The 21,316-nt window shown below is 41.0% G+C and overlaps 1 protein-coding gene across 1 annotated transcript in view; it reads right to left on the bottom strand.

The window, feature by feature from the left end:
* Nucleotides 1-580: 580 nt before the first annotated feature.
* The window catches only part of FOXO1 (forkhead box O1), a 61,321-nt gene continuing 40,585 nt past the window's right edge, over nt 581-21,316 (bottom strand). The window contains exons 2-3 of the mRNA XM_064715518.1: nt 5,226-6,576; nt 581-4,830 (exon numbers count right to left, since the gene is read on the bottom strand). Of these exons, the coding sequence (XP_064571588.1) occupies nt 5,239-6,576 (1,338 nt within the window). The 3' untranslated portion in view covers nt 581-4,830; nt 5,226-5,238. The remainder of the gene's footprint in view (nt 4,831-5,225; nt 6,577-21,316) is intronic.

Genomic DNA, 21,316 nt, shown 5'->3' with positions numbered 1-21,316 from the left:
AATTAGTTCTTTCATGTTCTTTACGTCTACCTCTGCTCATTTTAAGATCAAACTGCCAGCAATTTTTTTTTTGCCAGCGCTTCACTTAGAGCCTGCTCTCTGCCACCCCTTCCCTCCCCACCTGCAGGCAAGCAGGGATATGGGCCTCACAAGACAACTGTGGCGTGGGTGTTATTGGCTGTCTGTTTTGGCAGCCTCTCATCCTTTCTTCCAGCTCTGTTTTGAAACACAATCTAAATTAAAAAAAAATAAAATTGAAAAAAAAAAAATTAGACATTCCTGCTCTCCCTACTCGCTCCCATCACCACAGCCTGAAGCATGGCTGCAAAAGGAGCAGCACCAGCAAGGCTGGCAAATGTTCAGCCAGGAAAAAACTTACTCTGAGAAAAGGTACAGACTTCTGGAGAGGCAGAGGCAAAAACCAGGGGAAAGTGGACCACATTTAATAGCATTAGGTTCTAACATGTAATTTGGACTAAAAGACTAATTCTTTCCTGTGGTTTGATGGATGTTAACATCCCCTTTTTTTATTACTCTTTAATAATATATTACATAACATTCTGATACACTAATTACCATCTCATGTCATAGCAATTTTATTAAGAGCTTATACTTACAAATACCCATTCTGAAACGATTTCAGGACTTTTTGCCATTTTCTCTGAACTATGCTTGTTGAAGCACTGGCACCGCTCCGTGCACCTTCCAGTAACAACACACCTCTACACAAAGCTGTCTCCTGAGCCCTGGGAGTCAGGCATGGATTCTTCTTGCGTTTAGTCTCAAAGACTTGTAAACAAGTTACTTTTAGCACACTAGGTTGTGATTAAACACTGGTAACTCAGCCCTATTAGGTTCCTGTACCTGCTACAGTTCCAAATGCAGAAGCAATGCGAAGAGAGAAAAATTCCTTTATACCAAGTAATAGAAAATTTGTTAACTATTCTGCAGTTAGTGTTTGCTCATTAATATGTTATCATCTCACCAGGCAAGACTTGGTACCATGAGGTATTTTTCTGTATAAAATTGCTAATGCCATCGGGATTGTCCAAATGGGATCATCATCATTAAAAAGATTACACGGTGAGGAAAGTGATTACGACAACATCTCAGTAGAAGGATTACTAATCACAAGTAGAATCCTGGTACAAATCTCATTCTCTGTATACAAGAAAGGACACAAAATCTTTTTAACATAATTTATATACATTTATGGCTTTATACAACAAACTGTCAGGGATTGTTCTCATGTGTCTGTAGAAGTACATCAGGCACTTTTTCTGAAAATATCCACGTATGAATTTTAATTTTGCAATGTGACTAAGTCAGAGCAGTGAAGCGTTGAAGAGCTGTCACACCACTCGCAAATAGAACTAGCAGTATGTACATGCCAATCTCTCAGATATTGCTGGTTTGTGGAACACCTTCAAAAAAGAGGCCAGTTTTCATGTTGAATAATTTGCTTTTTGCTTGCATAAACCATGCTGCATCTTATATTATGATTACCAAAATAATAATAATAATAATGAGAATACCTTATTTAAAATCAGTCATAAATTAAGAATCCTAGCAATTTCATAATGAAAATAGGAATTTCAAATCAGTAAAAAAATAAAAAAAGTACTAACATACATCCAGTGGTTTAACAAGTGCAAATTTTATACTGTTTTATAATTGGTCCAATTTTAACTTCTCAGGGATGCTCTGTTGACCTAAGCCAATAATAAGCAATATGATTTTTGCTTATAAGTGTAGGCAAACTGTCAGTTTATCAAAGCAGAGCTTTCCAATTAATGCATCTACTACCTAAACATATATCATATAGCTATATTATGGAAACAATACATCTTTATATTTAAAATATCTCAACAGCTCTATAATACAATAAACTTTTAATAACAGTACAAACCAGAGAAAAGTCAAAAACAAGGCTGCATAGGTAAAATCATCTGCACAATTCACAAACCAATCATTTACAACAATTCTGACAAACTAAGTTACTCCAGAAACTTGGTACTTTTACTGAAAAAGGATTTATAACTAGAGGTCACATAATGTTTGTTTTCAAGGCAGACAACATGCTCCTTCACCAACTTCACAGTATTCCAGAATTACAATTGCAAAACAATAGAATGGCACCACAAAAAAACCACCCAAAAACAGAACCAAAAAACCCCAAACAAATGAACAAAACCCCCCCCCTCAAAATTAAAATAAAACCCAAACCCCAAAAAAGCCAAACAGACCATGCAGCCCAAATCTCTGATTACCTACAACCGTTTCCTCACAATAATTGAAAGGGCTTTCTATAGACTGTTGTATTTAAGGTAAGGCTATATTTATGTTATTCATAGGTATAAAAGGAAAGGAATAAAATAGCTGTTTACAGGAAGTTATACTGTAGCAGTAAATAATAAACAGGATGTATATTGTTAAATGTAGCAAGTTCAGCTGCATCCCCATGGAGCATAGCATTGATTACTGCTTTCTTTACATGCAGAGGTGGATTTTATGACAACTTGGGCCTGTGTGTATCAGTGCCTATTTGGGAGCAAACATTTTTGCACATGCGTCAGACAGAATGATCTTCAGAAACCCCTGTATGAGCCCTCCACTTGCTCCACTCAGGATTTACTACCATGCTTCAGAGACTAGGCATTTGATGGGGAAGATGCTACTGGAGATATCTGCCTGTAAAAGCAGGTGGCTTCATTCAGGCTTTGGCACTAAGAACATTTGGTTTTGCTCAAAACAAGTTCAAAGACCAACTTCACACTGGGGAAGATCCTGTATCACATCAGGCTCTGAAACTGCCTGACAACCGTAATAGCGTATCTAAAAAAGTAGGACCAGCTGTAATTAGTAGTGATTTAAGCCCAACAGGGAGCTAAATGCTAGCACATCAATAAATACATTGCAGAGCCTTGGGAAAGTCGTAACAGGATCATTAAATATATGGCTTGTTACTAAACTTCATTTACTTGGCACGTCCTGTCTCCTTCTCCACCATACACCATCACTACAGGAAAGATGAGTTTCAATTAGGACATTTTCTGGTTGTGAGTTGTTTACACAAAAGAAAAATCAGTGTAAAAGTATTTGTTTCTCCCCTTATTCATAACAGGCAGCCCTAGCAAAAAAAAAACCCAAAGTGTTAACTCTGTCAGTGCATTAAAAAAAAACTCCAAGGATTTCTGTAACACAAATGTTGTGTAGCAACCAGTGAAAAGACAGGGGAGGCCTCTTATTCACACATCCATGAAAACTGCATCATGCAATTACAAAAAAATCAGAAATCGATTCTTCTAAGACCTAATCCTGAAAAAAGCTCAGGTAGCTGTAAGTGTGCTTACTCCAGCAAGACCAGGTTTTTCCACAGAAACAAGATCTCTGTTATTAATGCTCTCCCCTATCCTAAACCTCATGCATTTGTATAACTTTGCCACTTACTTTATCTTTCTTTTTGAAAAAAAGTAATGATGTTTTGTCCTGCAATAAGGTCAAAGTTTTAGCCTCCCACTCAAAAGTAGCATTTTTGCCTCTTCAAATCTACTGCTTTACAACAGAAACACTGAGGAACCCTACAATAGTGCTAATTAAGACAAATGACAAATTTTTCCTTAATTTTACTACCATTACACATTTTCCACAAAAGGTCCTGCTCTTGAGTGCACAAACATTATGAGACCTCCATGAAATAAATATAAATGTGAAGCATTGTACAAGCATCTTAACAATGAATACTTAACACTTTGTGGTAGTTAAAATGGTAATAGAAGCAGATGACATTTCTAAAAATGCATATATAAAACTGATTAAATATTTCTAAACATAAAGTTGTCTATATTTATACATCACACAACAAAAAAAGGGACAGAAATGTTTTGTATTCAAGATCCTTAATACGCTTTTCTGTTATTAGCACTCCCAAGTGCTAGGGAAATTTATAAAAACATGTACTTAATCCAGTTAAAATACTGTACAAAATGAAGAGGTTATGAATGCTGCCAGATCTCAGATTTATTTTTTTAAAGTTGCCTATGTAACAAAAGTAGATTTTAATTATAAGAAAAATAACTTGGAAAGTATTCCAAAAATTATCTTAAGCCCAACAATAAAGTGATTAATCTGACAACGAAATCCAGATATATTCTTGCATAAATTTACACAAATACAGGTAAATTATCAAATGGCATTTAACCTACTGGTTGCTTTGAATAGTCAGTGAGTTTAGTAGGATCATATTCAACAGGCTATTCTATTCCCATATGAAATGTGTGGCAATTTTGAGTAAAATAAAGCAGTTCGTACTGCTGCAAGGCAAGTCCACAGTTATCTCAATTCATCAAAACACAGGTAACATCAACGAAGGTTAAACTTACTTAGGGCATGAGATCATCACAGTATTCTTACAAAAGTTTATAAACTTTTCTTAGACCGAAACAGATAGTCTTAAAAAACAATTCTTCTTCTACAGATCATACTGTACAAAACCGAAAGCACAACATGATGTAAGTAAGAGTCTTTGCTGTGATTATATGGTGTAGTGAATTTGGCACTTCAGAGTAACGAAATTTCCAATGGCACAGTTCTTATCTACAGCAGCACATAACCTGCAAACCTTGGGCAAACATCCTGTACAGGAAAATACTCTCTCTGCTGCCAACTCTGACGAAAGGAAGGCAAAAGGAAAAAAAAACCAAAAAACCAAAAAAAGTTAGTGCATGTGCACAGCTTTGTCAAGAAAATTAAAAAGAAAGGTGAAGGACATCTTTGTACTGCTTTTCTCAGTTCCTGCTGTCAGACAAGTCTGGAGAATTTAACCATAGCCTAGGAAGAAAGAAAAAACAACAAAAAAGAACAAATTAACATTCACAACAGATGAATAAATCCATTAAAATATGCTCAAGCTAGCTTTAAGATATTTAAATGGGGGGGAAAAAATACTCATTACTGGCTAGTAACCAGCAAGTTTTTTGTTTAGAACATCGATGACAAAACATTAGCGCTCCACATGAAGTACATGAAGAGAAGTTGGTACTTGACAGTCCTAATGCACCAGTGCAAACCTGACTCTCAAACTAACAAAGGACTGGAAAGTGACTGACTGTTACTGAGGGAGTTCACATGCCAACACAGAAGAACTCCCAGATTTTAAGCATCTTGACATTTCTTTCTTTTCCCTTTAGCTGTTTTGCAGACTTATTATGAAAAGCACAGCTTACCTCCTACTACATCCTAGCCTGACACCCAACTGTGTGTGGTTGTCTTTACGCTGTGCTGAAAACTTTGGTTAGGCAATACACTGTCAAAGTTAAAATCTAACGTTTCTCCATCCATAAGGTCATTACGGATAATCGACTCCATGTCACAGTCCAACCGTTCAATTAACATGTCATCTAAGTCACTGGGAAGCTTCTCCTGGTGGAGGGAAACAATTCCCACCCTCCCGTAGCCATTGCAACTGTTAACAGGGGCATACGGATTCATGGCATTCATCTGCATCGGGTGACTCATAGGCACTTGTAGCGAAGTCTTCACTGTCGACAGGCGGTTTAGCCCCGACGTGTGCGACATGGTGTTCACTGTGTGTGACAAGGCACGGCCATTGACTGCTGGCTGGTTATGTCCCTGGTGAGGGCGGGCGTTGGGGTTCATCATTTTGTTGTGGGGCGGCTGGCTGCCGTAGTTGGGCACCACCGAGTTGGCGACCATCAGCACGCTCTGGCCCAGCGCCCTGCCGCCAGCCTGGGAAACACCAGTGTCCACCGACGCCAGGATATCGTTGTGCGGCGGAGAGTCGGAGGTCAGCAACTCCTTCAGAAGTCCCGCAGGACAGTTGTATTGGCTCATCGATCCGTAGCTTGGCTTACTGTCTTGGAGAGTCTGCATAGGAATCTGGGACAAGGAGCTCATGCTAGCTTGAGCGTAAGTGAACTTCCTGTAGTCAGGATTTGGTGAACCTATACTTGTGGTCGAGGATGCGAATGAGTAACCTGGTGTTTGCTGCATCAGCGTGGCAGATGAAGACTGGGTTGACACAGTCATTGATGTATTAGGTGATAAGAGATTGAGATTATCCAAAAGATTTTCCATGTTCTCAGAATTACTCATCTCTGAAAGGCTTGGTAGAGTAGAAGTCATTTTGGTGGTTGATGATGGGTATACCATGGAGTGCACATCCCCATCTCCAAGGTCATCTTGCTCTGGCAAAATAGGAGAAAGTCTTCCACTAATTGTGCTAGCATTGGAGCTCGTTCTAGGTCGAAATGTACTCCAGTTATCAAAGTCGTCGTTACTGTGAGAGCTGGGACTTGCAGGCCACTTTGAGAACTGTGATCCGGGGCTGTCACCATTTCCCTCTTGACCAGACTGAAGGGATGCTTTTTTCTTGGCAGCTCTGCCTCTGCTTTTGGCAAACTTGCTGTTGTTATCCATGGATGCTGCTCGCCTCCTGGGAGATTTGCCACTCTTCCCTCCTTCAGGATTGAGCATCCACCAGGAACTCTTCCCTGTTCCTTCATTCTGCACTCTGATGAACTTGCTGTGCAGAGACAGGTTGTGACGGATTGAATTCTGAAAAACAGAATAGCATGTAAGAAATGGAGAAGACATGCATCTTTTATGGCATACTAACACCTGCTTTTGTAAGCATACTCTCATTTTGTTAGAAGACACAGGGGTAATCATTAAATAAGAAAACATGCCAGCCTGGAAACCTCTTTTATCTCCTCATCGCTCTGAACTGGCTGAAACAAGCTTGCAAAGAGTCACCATGTCAATTTGTCTGTCATCTGCCTCCATCACATCTGACATTATAAAAAGTTCAATAAAACTGCAGGAACTGTTCTGAAATAAAAATTCCACATAAAGGAGAAAAAATAAGCCAGAAGATCAAGAAGATTACTGAAGTGAGTCATCTAATGAGTGAACTTTACTGTATTTATGGATTTTTTTTAATTATTATTTTATGCAAAGTTCAGAAATGTTAGATCCTGTTCTATGGTCCTTGTAATGGATTCTCAACCTGCACATCCCGAAACCCTACAGACATGCAACACAGAAACTGTCACTAATGCCACTGAGCATTAGTGAGGTTTATATCACTTGTGTTATATGAGAAAATACATATAGAAAACTAGTTGAGGATTAAGTTCTAATTTTTATAAGTAGACATCACAAATTGCCTAAGAAATCATCGAAGATAAAGGCATGTAAAGAACATAGACAAGCTTGTAATGAAACCCTTAGTCTTAAAATCATCGTTCTCTTTCAAAATCAACATTTTTATATGGAAAATTGACTCTTCAAATACCTGAGGGCACCAGATATCTTGCGCCAAGAATGGCCAGAGGTACTGGACCTTTTTTTGACCTCCTCAGCCATGAGTAATGTTTCATGTTTTGTTCTTAAATACAACAGACAAATAAAATTTTTAAAAATCCAAAATGGAAGGCCACAGGCTGACCTGTTAATAAGAGACTAATCTTTGCACTTCCAAGCTGTAAAAAAACCTATTTTGCTCCTATAATTTTCTGCTGAGCACGTGTAAAAAATATTGTATCAACAGAAAAGTTTTCCTGCATCTTGACACAATTGCTAACAAAAGGCCACAAGTTCAAGGAGTGCTGAAACAGGCAGCCATAGATGTTAATAGAAGGGTAAAACAGTATCATGGTCTATGCTAGAACTGCAATTCATGTAGAACAAGGAGAAGGAAACCACAAAACAACACATGAAATAAAAGTTTAAAACCAGAATAGTCCTCAATGGCAGAGAAATCAGTAATTCACTATCTGCCTTCCATTCAGAGTAATTTTCAGCAACTTGTCTAAAGATCTTAAGTAGGCATTCCAGGCATGAACAGTCATCTCATGGCTTAAACCAGAGACAACAGGCTCAAATTTCCTGCAAGAGCCATGATACGCTTTGGACCACGGAAAGCAGAACAAAGCAGGACTGGCCCTCTGCTGAGCTCAACAGAGGTGGTTACTCTGGGATCACAGAGGAGACTTTCAGTAGATGAGGGCAGCAAGGAGGTGTTACAGTCCTGCAACACCTTACAGGTGCTACTGACTTGAGACTGTGCCCCCAGAAGCACAGCTTCACCCCAAAGAGGGGCACAAGACGCTCCTTAACATCAGAAGGTGGCAAAGCATGGCCTCAAGGCACTGACGGTTCAACCAGCACAGCACTGAGTCAAACCATGTGCCCAAACTCAGAAGCCTTTCCAACCTCTCCTCTGGAGAACCATCTTTACAAGTTATCCCAGTTAAACAGACACCATCAAACATTCCCCATCCCTGGCAGTGTTCAAGGCCAGGCTGGATGGAGCTGGGAGCCACCTGGTCTAGTGGAAGGTAACCCTGCCCATAGCAAGAGGGATTGGAACTAGATGGTCTTTAAGGTCTCCTTCAACCCAAAGCATTCTATGACGACTCTGATTTGAGTGTTTCCTTACTCAATTTCAAAAGGAAGCCATTCTAGAAACTAAAAGTAAGACCACATTTCTTCGCTTCAAGTAATCTTACAACCAAAATACTATCTCTGATGTAGCAACAGGGTGCTAGGGAAGGCCTTGGAGTTTTATTTGCACCAGGTGCAGCTAACCCATACGGAGGGAAAGGCTGGAAGTCCATCTTTGGACTTGCCCGCACCCCAGGGGCTGCCCGGGAAGCCTTGTGAGGCCGGCCTGGCACAGCCCCTTGTTTTCACTCAAGGGCCACAGACAAATCTGTGCCTGACACAGGTCCAGCTCTACAAATGTCGCAAGAAAGTTGCTCTGTTGATTAAAAAACCTCCTGCGCCAGTTCATTTTTTTACTGTATTTTGTAAACATACCCGGTTGGCTCAGGATCACTGTTTACTATCAAAATAGTCATACCAAACACACAAAACATCGGGCAGGGAAAACACCGTGATGAGGCTCAGCTCCCTCCTCTCTGCTACACAAGTGTTAAATATTTAAGAAATCGCTGCTATTCCTTAGTCATCAAAAATGTTATAATCTGGTATTATTGTACCGAGGACATCTGAGGTCGCTCTTTGAGTAACAGAGCTGTCTCCTAACTCTGCCAGCAATGAAAAAAAAATTTTCCTAACAGGAAAAGGTTTGCGGCCCAGAGCTTGTTACATAAATTCCTGTTTTTCACGCAGCCAGCAGGACATTAAAGAAACTATGATTTACTAACTTGGAAAAAGTGTTGAAGAGGTAAATCTTGTGAAAATATGCACTGCTGTTAATGATGTTGTGTCTACAAACCCTTGCCAGATGCAAACATGACCTGATAAAAAAGTATAGCTTCAGCAGTGGATCTTGGCAGCTGGAGGAATGGCGCAGCTGTTAGTGGCTGGGGCGTGTGGCGGCACCAACAGCGCCAGCACGCTGGGGAAATGCCTTCAGCCATGGGCTTCACCTGGACATTGAAGCAAAGCCTCCCAAAACCTGGCCTGAATGACTCCAAAAGCAAGAGTCTGCATTTTGAAGCAGGTCTTCGCACAGCAGCAGTTCACGCCAGATCTCACTGGGCGTAACTGCTCTGGAATTTTATCAAAATCTGGGTCAGGATGGCAGCAGGGCTGCTGCCACCTGTGGAGAGCTTCCTGGGATTGAGCTTTTGCCTCCAAGACAAAGTAAACTTATTTCAGCATTCAGACCAGGAACTGTGGATATGCTTATTGCTACTTTCTGATTTAAGACTCAAAATATGCAAAACCAGTATCAGCTACGTGCCATGTGAAGAGCACATCCCAGCTAATAAAACTCATGAAGCCAAGATAATTATTCCCTTGAATCTACATATTTATATAATTCAGCTGTACTTCTGACATTTCCAACAGCGCTACCGATATCCAATACTGCATTTAAACCCAAGATATAAATAGCAAAACATGCAACTCAAGTTAAACTTGACTAATTGCTGAGAAAAATATATCCCTCTCCCAACTGAAGGTGAGGTATTTAATTAATTTTTTTAGTAAATTGTGTTGGTGTTTCACTAAATACCTGAAAACTGAGTTGCTCTGTTAACTTGACAACATTGTGCTTACTGAAGTGAGACCATATAGTGACACTTGGCCAACTTTCTTCTACCCCAGACCTTGGAGCACCAAAGGCAGAGGGAAGCAGAGCTCCTCTTTAACCCAACTGCAAACCTCTCCAAGCAGGACCTAGCTGTGGATTTGTGATTATCCGGGGTGCTGCAAGACCCCAAATTTGTAAAAGCACCTACAAGTGCTCATGGTCTCTCCCGCCCTCATACTTTCATCCATGGGCACAGGCAACTCTCATCCCACCAGAATGCCATGAGAGCGACCAAAAGGGAAGCTGAGGAATGGATGTGAGAGTCAATGCACTTTACAAAAACAAGTGCATTTGCTACCAAGGTGCATATGCTGACAGCATTGCGGTAAGACCTACCATGGCATCTCAGGGAGATGTAACAAGAAGTAACAAAAGAAAGAAGGAGTTGGCCTCTGGAAGAAGATGCAGTCATAACAAACTGGGAGGCCACAGGAGCAACACTGCTTCTACCACTCATAGGTCTAGGATTTCCATTAAAATTAACAGTCTAATGACTGCCCACTAAGTCTTCATTCAGACGACATCCCAGGAGTCCACTGCTTTCTACACGTCTTCCAAGGGGATGGCCTGCACAAGTTGCCAGCTTGCTCTACCATCACCTGTGGTAGCACATCCTATTAATGACAGCTTACAGCAGTTTTCTGAGCCAGCACCATCTCCTTGTGGTGACAACATCAAAGCAAAAGTTCTGCAGCAGAGAAGTGGAGATCCCATTCCCCAGGATTTCCATATGCTTTTACAGAAGACATTCAACCTGTCTCTCTAGGTCTTTGTATAGGAGCTCTACAGCAGGTCCCAGATGTTCACATCACCCTCCTCCTGGAGCCTCAGTGGCAGGCTTCACTCTAAGAAGAAGTCATTAACACTCCTAGGAAAGTGTGCAGAGGCCAGGAAGTTCTCCAGCACACTTGCTCACAGCCCCTCCAGCACAGACAGCCGGACAGCAGCAGCAGGGGCTGACCATGGCAAGTGGCACCATGTGGCACCTCTCCAAGGCTAAGTTAGATCATGCCTGGCAAAACAGGCAGGCTTGCCTGCAATAGCTGCACTGCCTGTGCCCGTTTTGCTGTGGTTTCCAACTGCACTGCCAGGTTTATGGCACTTGGATGAAGAGCCCAAGGAGGAAAGAAAACATTGGTAACTCCAGAACTACCAGAATTTCCTTTGGTACAACAGTCTGGTGTAAGGCAATCCTGTTTGTCTTACCTAGTAACTGTGAGATACAAAAAGGTCAGATGCTGATGCTGCACATGGAGCTTGGATTTGCCTCAGAGCTAGTGCTGGACAGTCATAAGCACTTGGTCTACAGACAGCACACATTTTCTGACATGACAATGTTCACCAACACAGCCACACTGCAGTGTCAGAGGCCTCAAACACTAATGAAACAGCTAATTTTGCCACCCAGTTTTGGTATTTTTTTATTACAGCTCAGAAACCTTCTCTGTTGTCCAATAAGAGAACGGACAGAAAGCATGCCACTCAGCCTCAGGTCAAAGAGTCATATTTAGAAGATGCTGGAAACTTGCCACCTGCAGCTGCATGAAGGTGGAAAGGCAGGATTTCCTCCCAAACAGGTCATGCTTTTTTGGGTCCTTTGTTCTTGGGGAGGTGCTTTTGTTTGACTTCATTTTTCCTCCTGCACTGTTAAGCAGTTAAGAAGTATCAGCTGGAAAAAGTGAGGAAATACTTCTCTCTTCCTAGGGGGACCTTGCACTGTTTCTCTGTGCTTTCCATTACATATGGTTGCATAGTGAGAGTCCTTCCCAGACCACTACCTATGAAACACCACCTCCAAACATGGAGACACTTCCATAAACTGTTCCATGTGGCAAGATTTCAGCAATGCATCCCTTTTTCCATTCATGAATGTACAAGAACAGGAGGGAGTGTGTGTTACTGCTATATGGTTGTTATCCATGTGTCCTGAACACAAAGAGGCTTCCTGTGGCCACATGTGAGTGGCATTAATTTAAGTTCTGTACTTTCTGCATTCAAGTTCACAGATTTATACTATCCTGTGATTCCTTCTCATAGCTGTCAAAGACTAAAAAACTTTGAACACTGAAGGTGGTTGCATCCTGCTGCCACCAGGGACTGGAGGGGATTTCTCAACCACTGGAGTGTTCTTCTCTGGATCATGGTAACATGCAGGAACAGAAAATGCATACCCAGCTTCAGACATTGATGTTTAAGACTCGGCTGTCCATGCCTACGTGTCAGAGCAGGCAACTCTGTTGACAAGTATTCGAGTATTTCCCAATACACCCTATATCCTCTTCCTCATCCTAGGTAGACTCCTTGAAAGCACTTTACGATAATGGCAGCTTGGACATTTCTAATAAGATGATAACACTGCCTACTCTCCTTACACAGGCATTTAGGAAGAATGAAAGTAAAAACCACAAGCAAGGTTCACATTATGCCAAGTGTACACACAGGGCAAGCACACACCTGGATACTGTTCCACACATGATGACCCCAACCAAAACTTTTAATCACTCCTGTTTTCTGTACCTCCTAGAGAAAGAAAAGTACAGAAAATGAGATTTTGAAATTAATTTTGTTGAATGCACCTTCATCCCTCTGGTAAAATCATCTGGGGAACCAAGACAGCTTCAGCTGGATAGATTTTTGTCTAAAATCTATCCACTTTCAAAGATGAAAGAAAGGCAACAATAAGGCACCACAGTGTCATTACAAAAAACAAAAAAAGCAAACAGCCATCAGGATAAATGATGGCTTCATTTATAAACTTCATTTATCACAGCATTAAAAGTTGTGAAGTGTAGAAAAATAAATATCAGATTAAAAAATTCAAAGATAGCAGAGATAACTATTTTTGCTGATCCAGACAAATTCTAATACTGCCTTTACAAAAGTGATACTTCAAGCTTTCTATTCCAACAGATGGAAAACAAGTGTTTGACAAATATAAGGGCTCCATATTTATAAATAAACATTTCTGTTTCCCACAAATATGAAACCTATATATGGATATATACAGCTCGTGATGAAGCGAGTTCACCAGTGAGAGAGGAGGCCAACAAGGAGACCTCACTGAAGAGGAATATTTCAAAGTCAGAATGCCCTTCAAACTAGGGATTCTTCTCTGCTCTCCTTAAGCACTCTCAGACCTCTGGCCTTCACAAGCAGCCTGTGCCATTACGTCAGGAACACAAAACCAGCAAAGCAGGAGGACTTGTGAATAACCTGAGAGACCAGGCGCTATCACACAAAAGCTGGTAAAGGACTCAATTAATAAAACATCAGAGGTCAGGGAAATAATCAGTCTTTCAAACCAGTCCCACAAAATATTGCCATTGCATGTACAAAAGCCTGCATCTTTTGTTCAGGAAAGGTGAGGGAACACCTGCATTATGCCAACACCCGATGGAATGAACAACAGCGCAGTCTAGGTGAGCACCGTGCACCACTTCTAAGGTGTGCCCTGCCCTTCAAAGGGGTTAAAAGCACTGGAATCACCTGTAGTCCATCAAGCCCTGAGGAAGGCTGCTGTGACCCGTGGTGGGCAGATAGCCCCTTCACAAATATTCACTGTGGGCTCTAATGCAGTGACCAGGAATGCAGGGACACAGGCAGCACACAGCCATAGCGGTCTGGGGAAAAGCTGTCCTCAAATGCACAGCAAAAGCAGGTTATTGAAAGGAAAACAGGAATCACAGTTATAGGCAAAGTTCACTGAACTGAAAAAAAAAAAATTAAGTAATAAAGTAGCAGTTCATGCATACAATGTCAGAATGACTAATAGCTCAAAATTTTAATCTGCAGCTATAGTAAAGAGAGACTAAGCGGTGTTTATTTTTTTTTCAGCCAGTGGGAATAATTATGATCAGTAGGACAAAAAATGTTAATCACTCGTTTCCTGTTTAACAGACAGCCTGTTTCACCTCTGCCACTCTCCACTGTTACACCCAATTCATCACAAAGACTACAGCACTCTTTATAGAAATCTTTCCCCCCAGCTCTTTTTCTTTCTCAAACTAAACTGCCTCTTATTGACATTTGTTAGCTCTAATGAAGAGGTACAAAAGTGTATACATGCTAAATATATCAATGCTAATTAGACTAGCAGATCATCTTAAAAGCAACACTGGAAATATGCTCTTACCAATAAGAAGCAATAAGGTCAGAAGTAGGCCAAGGTCTTAAATGCAAACTACAGAAGTGAAAACACGTTGTAGTAGAAAATAGGGTTGATTTTTTGCATTGGCCACTGAGAGCACACAGAGAACTTCCAAGAAAAAAAGCACAGTCAAAAACCCCAGATAGGATTACTCAAAAAGCTTTAACTGGTTAAGTGAAATAACTGTAAAGATCCCTGCCTGAGAAGCCACGTAAATTTTACAGACTGAAATCCCTGCATTATTAAAGCAGATCTCTGTCACTTGTCTAGGTAAAGGCACAAGCAAGCCTAGACCTGTATGTTTGGTTTCAGCTGGATACTTTGCTAGGGAGACACAGATCTCCATTTTCATGAATTAAGGTTATTTGCTCCCACAAAACCACTGAGAGCCTAAAAGGCTGGAATGATTGTGAAGACGTGATGGATTTACAAGCAAACATTTGAAAATGAGTTAAAACTGAGGCAAGTAAAGCAAAGCAGGATGTACTGGAGACACAGGCTAAGTTCAGGACACTTGCCCATGGGCTAGCCATGCCTGGAAAAGCTCGAGGGCTGTCCGTATTTCTCACCTTGAGAAGCAACATATCAAAGGAGATGCACAGATCCACCATTATTAAAAGTTCTGTTGACTGAGCCTTTGTGTAGAATACAAAAAATTAAATATATCTCCTTATTACACTTGCATTAGCATAGCAGAGGCAGTCTTTTCATTTAGCAAGCAAAGGACTACAGGACTCACATTCTGTGCTCATGGATGTCACTGAGTATCAGTCTTTCAGAAACAAAGAGTCAATGAAAGCAGCAAGCTTCCTCTGCAGCAGGGTTAGCTGTGCCCCACAGGAAATCCCTGGCTTGAGGAAGCTGCAAGGCTTGTGAAAAGAAGGGCAAAACCTTTTATTTACAGGCTGAATGATATCTTGGGCTATGTCTCACCATGTATTTCCTCTTTATTTTGGCTATAACAAGTGCAAGGATATACAAGCCTCCCAAACTATTAAAAGAAAACTAAAACAAAGTTAAGTGGATTTTTTTGTTTGGCTTAGGTCATCTTTAGAAACTATTTAGTGCATCTAATGGTTAATTAGAATTTGTAAGGGGACAGTGTCAGCTTAAAAATTACAACCACACCATGAATTTCACCTAGTGGTATAAATATCTGATGTTGATGTAGTAAACAGGAGAAACTGAGAAAAGAAGAAACTGACATTTATCTTTTCCTTAGTTTCTTTTGCATCTGAATGCAATCCAGTACATAGTCACTGTTTTACTATTTGTGTTTCCTCTAGCCAATTTACCCTTTATCTGTCTTATACATGAAAAGGAAATATAATACAATTTTCCTGATAACAAAGCAGTAGCAGAAAAGAATTGATTTCTTACATATTTGTTAAAATACCTTAAATAGGATCATATTTAAGTTCTCTTTAAACCCCAGCATATCTGCAAATATGTAAAGGACATTGCTTTATACAGTCAATATTTGTTCATTTCTCTTTGTTTTTTTATACTCCAAATTCACAAGAAGCAATTATATATCTTCAACTACTCCTCTTTGTACATCCCAAAGAGGCACCACATAAACTAGGTATTATGTTTCTCCCCAGCTTCTTAGAACACAGTTTGCCTTGGTACTTATTTTCCCCCACCACAGAAGCAGGTCAGACCACCAGCACATTCTCTACAGGAGAGTTCTTTCCAACTGAAGTTTGCTCCCACAGCCTAGCCGATTTTATATAACACAATTTACTACTCCAAAGCCAGCAAAACACCCTCATCCAAATTTCAGGACAGCCTTTGGCTATAATCAAGTGTGCACTGCCCCTCTCCACTGTCTGGCCACTTGCAGCCACCCTGTTGCAAAAGGTGAGGTTAATACTTCAAAGGGATTTTAGCTGATTTCCTTGGGACACAGAGGACTCCAGCTGGGTGGCTGCACTGCTCATGCCAGTGTCTTGCCCTCAGATACTGCTCTCTGTGATGTTCTTCGGGCCGCAGTTCAAGAATCGCTGGCACTCCTCTCTGGGTTTTATGACATCTGCTCTGTATTATAAAGCCAGAGTCGTCCAATCTTGCAAAACATGTACCACCAACTCTGAACAGTTACCCCAGACAGGCTCAAAATTTTCAGGGGGCTATGGGAGAGCAGTATTTCTCAGAACAAGATGGGCACTCAGAGGAGGGAAATCTAAAGGCCAATTTCTTCCCTCACACCCATTTTGGAAGCATTCCTAGTCCCTCACTACTGTAGGCTGTGCTCTGTACTTAAGAGACCCTTATTAAATCAAAGAACTATTTACAATCTACATACTGGCAAGTCCACATTCCCATAGAATGTCATCTGGCACAGTGACTTAAATCATCAGCTCTGTATTTACTTGCCTTCCTCCTTCACAAACAAGAAAAGTAAAAAGGATAAGAAAAAGCCGTGTTTTTAATGACAAGAATGGAATTAACAGAGCAATGCCCAAGAGCTCTGAAGCACCAGCATTCATCGCTATACCCAAACGTCCTTTCTTTTTTTTTTATAAGCAGCAAAATATTACAGTGAGGACACTGAAAAGGAAGATTAGCAGCACCATTGTGACTTGAGGTCTTTTATGTACACACCTGCTGCTAGAGGTGCAGGACCCCAGATAAGAGGTGGACACAAAATAAGACAGCTTCCAGAGTGGGACACTTGTGCAAAAACGAGCTTTGTTTTGGGTGCTACATTTCTCCTACCAACTAGGTCTAATAAATTACTCCTCATCACTCTATTTTTCCATTTGAAATACACAAGGAAACTGGCCTTACCACGGCTGCTCAGAGATCAGACCTCATTCAGCCTCCCATTCCCTTGGGCAGAGCCTGACACAGGGAAGCTCTGGGCACAAGGTGCCTTTTACCAGGTGGAACAGGAGATGTTCCAGGGAGGACATTGTATCACTCTTATCAGTTCAGAAAAGAAAACATTAAGCCTCCTCTCCTCTGTGGTAATCCCTCAAACCCAAAAAGCTCTTATCAACTTCCAGATTAGGCTTCCTCCTCCTAGAGGTCACAGTCTTCACATGGTGCAAGCTCCACCATCATCACCACAATCCTCCTCAAAGAGAAGCCCACATGTAACTGGGCAGCCCGAGCCTGCCAGCCTCGATATTCAGATTTAAGGACTGCAAGTCACATTCCCAATCACAAAGCCTGCCAGGGGCCTCCCATCCTTTTGCCCAAAGATGAAGAAAGCAGTGGAGCTTCCCTCCAGCTTTCCCCACACATGCATTAAAGCATCTTAAGGCAAAGGCACAGCTGACCCTGAGAGCTAGAACACCGTAAATCAATTCAAAGGGGTGCAAGAAAGAAGTTTTAAGTTTCTCTAGAGGGACTTGCTCAGTATTTGTCTTCTGACAGCTTTTGCTTCTTTCAAGTACTGCAGTTTAGTTCTTGCAGACAGAGAGAGAGAAGCAACGCAGCCCCTGTGCAGCTCCAAAGATGTGCAAACTCTTTAACTGAGCTGGTCAAAATGGGGCACTTGTTTCAAATAAATAAATAAATAAATAAAATTTACAGGACATCAATTACATCTGATTAAAAATAGCAGGAATGTCAGCAGTAGGAGCTGTCATTTGTAATAGCTATCAAGACACAGGAAGTTATTTATTCTGCAGGTCACAAAAAGCCCTCTTTAAAAACAAGGATGAAACAAGAAAAAAAGAAAGCATGTTTACTGAAGCCTGTTTTCCAATATTAGCCAGCCAACTTTGTTTATGAAATTTTATAATGATTTGTCATTGATATATATTTGGGTTTATGTCCACAGATCTGTTAAACTGCTGGCCACTGCAGGAAACACTGAAGCCCTTGCTGCTCGTGCTTAATTTTTTAATTTTTTTCAGTTCTGAAGATATTGCAGGGAATTTTTGCACATTTTCATTTGGTTTAAAAAAAAAAAAATTAAGGTCTTCCCCCAGAAAGTCAGGTGTTATCAAGTATTCTGTTTGTTGATTATTCATGCAATCATAAATTACGCAGAGTATTTGGCAGGCCATGCCTTTCTCTGTTAAAACATTTGTTTTTACTTTTTCAGTTATTGTTTAGATCCCGGTCATAACATGCTCCAGGTTGTTTTGAGCAGCAAAGAGGAAATAAGCAATATTTTAACTTATATCACACTGTAACAACATTAAATGCCTACGCAGCAATATGCTGCCTATTCAGTATTTTCCACTTTCTTCCTGTCCGCTGCTGCCTTACAACAGCAAGACAATTCACAATTTTACAGTTTTGCAACCTGTAAAACACAGGCTCACTAGCATGCTCAGAATAAAACACAAAAAGGAGCAAGAAATAGGACATATAGAAAAAAGAAAAAAAAGAGGGGCAGAATATAAAGTAAATATATTTGCTGAAGGCTGGTTTTGAAATCATAGGAAAGCCAACAAAGCTCTTCTGAAGTCAGCTCACATGCACCCAGGTGACACAGTTGGACGAGGCAGAGCCCCAGCAAGGCACTGTTTGTTTGCCTACATTCACCCTGACACCACGGCAGAGAGTTGGGAAAGAGACTTTGAACTACGTGCCATCCCTGCTGCTCAGCAGGATCATGGCCTGCAGTGGATGTGATTACTAAACCCATCATGACCCCTAGAAAATGCCCTATGGATTACAAAAAAGAGAGGCAACATTCCAAACACCACGCAGTTCACACAAAACAGTCTATGTGACAAAGTAGAAATAACAGAGCTACATATCAAAAGTTTCTCAAGGATTTTTTTCTATGGGTTTAAGTTGAACATTGTATTTTAAGTAGTAAGTTATCATGGAGAAGATTTCTATCTCTCCTCTGTCAGCTAAGTCTTAAGAATTTGTCGTTTACCTAAGAAGGAGAGGGAGATGAAGAAAAGAAGAACATTTCTTCCAAGACTGGCTTTGTAAAAAATACTTTGAAAATCAGTTTTGGAGCAATGAGTGAAGGATCTGGATGTAGCACCTTGAAGATATGTACATACCAATTGCAATTTTAAGGAAGTTTATCAGCTCTCGGACACTCTTTTTAATAAATTCTCAAGGCATCAGAGAAGTTTAGGACCTACCACTTCAAAACACATTCCTGAAATAATGGAAACCGGCAAAGCAGCCATGGGCTTAATCCTCCTTTTTCCTCGTCTGTCAATTATTCAAGGACCCCACATTCACTCATCCACTGCTGTCTACTTCCCTCAATGCCAAGCATTTCTGGGGCATCTGATAAGGAAGTGCAGCATTATCTTGCTCAAAGTTTTCGCAACAACAGCAGCTATCCCACACACATGCATATATTCAACATACTTGACTCATTTTCCAAGGAGGGTAGTAGTTAATTTTGACAAGAAAAAGTAAAAATCTCTGTGTTCCACAGCTCTTTAAAAAAAAGAAGTAATATTTTAAACTTGAAAAATTGGGGCTTTTCAGAATTCTTACCTATTTCTATTTTTGTGTTAAGTTTTTAAGCATGGAAACATTCAAGAAAAAACATTATCAAGCAAATTATTAAGATACATATTCACCTCTAAGGAGAACTGAAAAGAAGCCTGTGATTTGTACAAATCCCCTGGCTGCAGTGATTTCTGTGCAGTATAGTTGGCTAACAAACACCAGAGAAACCTGTTAAAAGCAGATTTAAAGGCCCTTTTACCTTAAGAAAGAACTTGCCAGAGAGCAGCAGTGAGCGACAAGGCACTTGCTTCCTGGCACACCTAAAGGCACACCACAACTTTTGCATCAGCTTGCTTGATTCCTCTACATTGCCACAGAGGCTGCCCACAACTCAAACAGCCCTAACCATGTGGATTTCTAATTTTTTTTAAATCAAAGTCTATTGATAAACTCACATCCTTTCTATTGTAGCTGTTCTCAGCTTGTAGCCCACATACACTTAGGGGCTCCAAAATACTTCTAAAATCCCTCCGAAGGCAGCCAGGGGATGTAGTGGCAGTCAAATGTCCTCTGTCTGTTTGCACTGGGCTTTCCTGTAATCCTGGCTTAAACACACGTGCACCACAGGAAGAAAACAGACAATTTTAAGTTGCTGACTCTAGAAAAAAGAGCAAGAACCATCTAAGATTAAACCTGGCCCCCAGACTTCGTCAAAAGGCTGACTTAAAGGATAAGCCTAAGAAGATTAACTCAAGTACGATGTCAAAGTACACTCAAACAGCAACAACTTCTTGACAAACACTGAGGGGTTGTAAAAACCAAAACATTTAAGAGGAGGATTCATAACCCTGCAGTCTGTGCCTGAAGGAAACCTCTCCCAGTCCAAGTTCTGGCTCCTGGTAAACTCCAGCAAATGGTTCTGGCTGTAATGATGCAGCACAACTCACTGAGTCCATAACCAGAAATACAGACAACCCAGATGACTTTAGAGTACAAAAACCCTCTGAGAGAGACACATGGTCCAAGGGAGAAGGTGGCACTGCCATTCTTCCCTCCCCTATGGACCAGCCAGTTTTCCTTTCATCTGACAGCAGTCAGTGAGAGATGCAGTAGCAAAGAAGTGCACAGTTCTTCCATTAGCAATGTTAGCAAGGTACAGGGAGACAGATGCTCTGGCTGCCTCCTCTCACTCCTGCTATGAGGGGCAGAAGGCTTTTGGAATTACTTCTATAAAAAACCTATCAGCTCCTGACACTGAGGGACAAAACAAGAACAGCTCACAGGTCAAGAAGCTCTACCAGTTTGTGGTTGTCTTTCCAAAAGACTGAAAAGACATGATGAAAATAGTCCCCACTAACACTGTCAACAGAGAAGACCAGGGCTTTAAAGACCATGGCTTGTGTTGTGCAGCAGTTTCGCCACAGCTGCTTGAGAAGCCACAGCAGTTATCAGTCACTCTTGGTGGGAAGGAATATTGGCTGCCAGACCTGAAAATGCTTCCTTGACCCCTCTGGGCCATCCAGCTCCTCTGAGGCAGTCACAGGCTTACAGGGTGATAGGAGCACCTGCCCCTGGTAGGGGGTCTGATGCTCAAGTTAAGCTGTCTCTGCTCCAGATGCAATGAGGAACTTGTAACCTCGGGAGTCACTTGGAAACAGGAAAGCTGCAGCTTCTAACAGATGACCAGAGAGTAGCCC

The sequence above is a fragment of the Zonotrichia leucophrys genome, chromosome 1 (assembly GCF_028769735.1).
Source record: "Zonotrichia leucophrys gambelii isolate GWCS_2022_RI chromosome 1, RI_Zleu_2.0, whole genome shotgun sequence".
NCBI classification, from domain to species: Eukaryota; Metazoa; Chordata; class Aves; order Passeriformes; family Passerellidae; genus Zonotrichia; species Zonotrichia leucophrys.
Note: the sequence above shows the minus strand (reverse complement) of the source record. Positions and strands in the feature narration are given on the sequence as shown.